General features: G+C 69.5%; 1 protein-coding gene across 1 annotated transcript in view; it reads right to left on the bottom strand.

Moving 5' to 3' along the window:
* The window catches only part of COL16A1 (collagen type XVI alpha 1 chain), a 32736-nt gene that overhangs the window by 7346 nt on the left and 22362 nt on the right, over window positions 1-3028 (bottom strand). The window contains 12 exon segments of the mRNA XM_019473525.1: window positions 13-176; window positions 284-328; window positions 469-504; window positions 622-711; window positions 868-918; window positions 1056-1109; window positions 1190-1243; window positions 1975-2019; window positions 2277-2321; window positions 2417-2470; window positions 2672-2743; window positions 2895-2957. Coding sequence (XP_019329070.1) covers window positions 13-176; window positions 284-328; window positions 469-504; window positions 622-711; window positions 868-918; window positions 1056-1109; window positions 1190-1243; window positions 1975-2019; window positions 2277-2321; window positions 2417-2470; window positions 2672-2743; window positions 2895-2957 — 773 coding nt within the window.

The raw sequence follows: 3028 nt of genomic DNA on the forward strand, positions 1-3028 counted from the left end.
GGTCGTGGCAGCCCAGGGCTGCCCACAGGTCCTGGTGAGCCGGGGGGGCCCCTCTCTCCCGCAGGCCCCCGCGGCCCCACGAGGCCCATGGAGCCACTCTTCCCCGGCCCCCCGGGCATGCCGGCTCTGCCCTTCTCCCCGGGGTAGCCTCTCTCACCAGGGGATCCAGCTTCGCCCTACGGAGACATGGAGAGGCAAGGCTCAGCCCCGGCACCCCCGGCCCCACACGGGGCTGCGGGGTGCCGGGGATGGCCGCAGTGGCACAGCCGGGCTCTCCCCTCACCTTCTGGCCAGCCGGTCCCACGATGCCAGGTTTTCCTGGGGGACCCTGGGGAGACACAGAGGAGAGGGGTGACAGGGATGTCCCCTGTGCAGGCACCCCGGGGACACCATGGCCAGGCCAGAGGATGCCATGGTCCAGCCCCGGGTCCTGCCAGGCAGGAGAGCCGCAGAGCCCCCTGCTCGTACCTCTTTACCGACGGGTCCGTCTGGTCCCTGCTCCCCCTGTGAAATCAAAGCGGGACAGCATGAGAGGGCGACCGGTGCGGTACCGGTCTCAAGGTGTGCACTGCTTGAGGGTGCAGGGGTCTGCACTGCCCCCCCGCACCCCGCTGCACTCACCGGTGGTCCCGGGTGGCCCGGGGGTCTTGGCTGTCCTGGCATCCCTGGCAGACCTCGCTCCCCTGTAGAGCCCCGCTCGCCCTTCAGACCCTGCGGGGAGGCAGGAAGGAGCCCAGAGCGTCGGAGTCAGCGCAGGATGGGGACAATGACCCCCGAACCCACCCTCCGAGGCACCCACCCGACCCCATCCCAGCCCCCGCATCGGGGGCTGTGACGGGGCAGGGTCCGGCCCCAGGCAGTACTCACCACTCCGGCGAGGCCGGCGGGACCCGGCTGCCCTGGGCTGCCGGGGGGGCCCTGGGAGGCAGAGAGAGGGGTGTCAGCTGGGGGGGGGCCATGGTGATGCTCCCACTCCCTGCGCCGGAGGGAGGCCCCGCCATGCTCCCTGCCACGGGCACCGTCCTGGTATGCCGTGGGGGGCAGGTCCAACTTACGATGTGCCCTGGGGGTCCCTGACGACCTTGGGGTCCCATGGGTCCAGGGTCACCCTGAGGAAGGCAGTGTGATGAGGGGCAGCATGGGGTCCATCCAGCTCAGGGCTCCTGTGCCCACCCAGCCCCTTGCTCACCTCTGCTCCCGGCCGGCCTGTGCTCCCCGGGGGGCCGGGTTTGCCACAGTCACCCTAAGAGGAGGAAAGGACACCATGGGCAGCGCAGTGTGTGGAGACCCTGGCCCAGGACCGAGGTCCCCGGGGCTGTTACCACCAAGTGTCCCCCAGCACCACCATCGCTCACCTTCGGTCCTGGGAGACCCGGGTGCCCTGTTTTCCCCTTGAAGCCCTGGAGAGAGAAAACAGCTGCGTGGGGGTCCCGGCTCCCGCAAGCAGACCGAAGCAGGCGACCCCAATCCCAGTCTCCGCTGGGGACCCCGACTTGCAGTGCCGGGCCAGGGGGGATGCCTACCCACCCCCTCAGGCTCAGCGTCCCCAGGAGCACGCGGTGGGACAGTCCCGGCTCAGGGGACACCCGGTCCTGGCTGCAGGGACATGCCAGGCACAGAGCACCAGGGAGAGGTGACAAGGAAAGCTGTCACTCACCGGAGGACCCATCATCCCTGGTGGCCCGGGGGGGCCGGGGTCACCCTGGGGAGAAAGAGACATGGGTTGGGGGTGTCCTGGGGGGGTTGCAGGGTGTTTGCCCCCCCCTGCCAGCACCTGGGAGAGCCCTGGAGCCTCACCCGCAGCCCCGGCTTGCCGTCCTTGCCGTCCAGTCCTCTGGGGGGCCGGGTTTGCCACAGTCACCCTAAGAGGAGGAAAGGACACCGTGGGCAGCGCAGTTTGTGGAGACCCTGGCCCAGGACCGAGGTCCCCGGGGCTGTTACCACCAAGTGTCCCCCAGCACCACCATCGCTCACCTTCGGTCCTGGGAGACCCGGGTGCCCTGTTTTCCCCTTGAAGCCCTGGAGAGAGAAAACAGCTGGGTGGGGGTCCCGGCTCCCGCAAGCAGACCGAAGCAGGCGACCCCAATCCCAGTCTCCGCTGGGGACCCCGACTTGCAGTGCCGGGCCAGGGGGGATGCCTACCCACCCCCTCAGGCTCAGCGTCCCCAGGAGCACGCGGTGGGACAGTCCCGGCTCAGGGGACACCCGGTCCTGGCTGCAGGGACATGCCAGGCACAGAGCACCAGGGAGAGGTGACAAGGAAAGCTGTCACTCACCGGAGGACCCATCATCCCTGGTGGCCCGGGGGGGCCGGGGTCACCCTGGGGAGAAAGAGACATGGGTTGGGGGTGTCCTGGGGGGGTTGCAGGGTGTTTGCCCCCCCCTGCCAGCACCTGGGAGAGCCCTGGAGCCTCACCCGCAGCCCCGGCTTGCCATCCTTGCCGTCCAGTCCTTCCAAGCCAGCAGGGCCCTACAGGGACAAGGTGAGGATGTCAGAGGGTGGTTTGCACTGAGGGGCTCTGGGGGTCCCTGAGGGACCTGCTCTGGGCACCCCACAGCATGGGAACAGGTCCCCGGGGAGTGGATCCAGCCAGCAGCGCTCCCGAGGAGCACAATGATACCGGTGGTCCTGTCCCCTCTGCCCCCAGGGGTGGCATAGAAGATGTCTTACCTGGATGCCTGGGGGTCCGGGGGGTCCGGGTGGCCCTGGCATTCCCGTGGGCCCACGCATGCCCTCACTGCCCTGCAAGAGCCACAGGAGGTCACGGGAGCAGCCTGGGCCAGGCACCCCTCTGCCACCCTGCAGAGGAGGGGCCAAACGCGGCCACCAGCCCGAGGGATGAGTGGTGCCACCACGCAGCCAGGTCCCGGTGGCACTCACCCACGGCACTCACCTTCTCAGCTGTGGGCCCCGGTGGCCCGGCCGGACCGACCTTCCCCGGGAAGCCGGGGGGGCCCTAAAGAGAAGAGAGACGTTGAGGTGGGGGGGGACGTCATGGCGGGAGAGCCCCCCTCCACCCAGCCTGTC

This window comes from Aptenodytes forsteri, unplaced genomic scaffold (assembly GCF_000699145.1).
Source record: "Aptenodytes forsteri isolate BGI_AS27 unplaced genomic scaffold, ASM69914v1 Scaffold7, whole genome shotgun sequence".
NCBI classification, from domain to species: Eukaryota; Metazoa; Chordata; class Aves; order Sphenisciformes; family Spheniscidae; genus Aptenodytes; species Aptenodytes forsteri.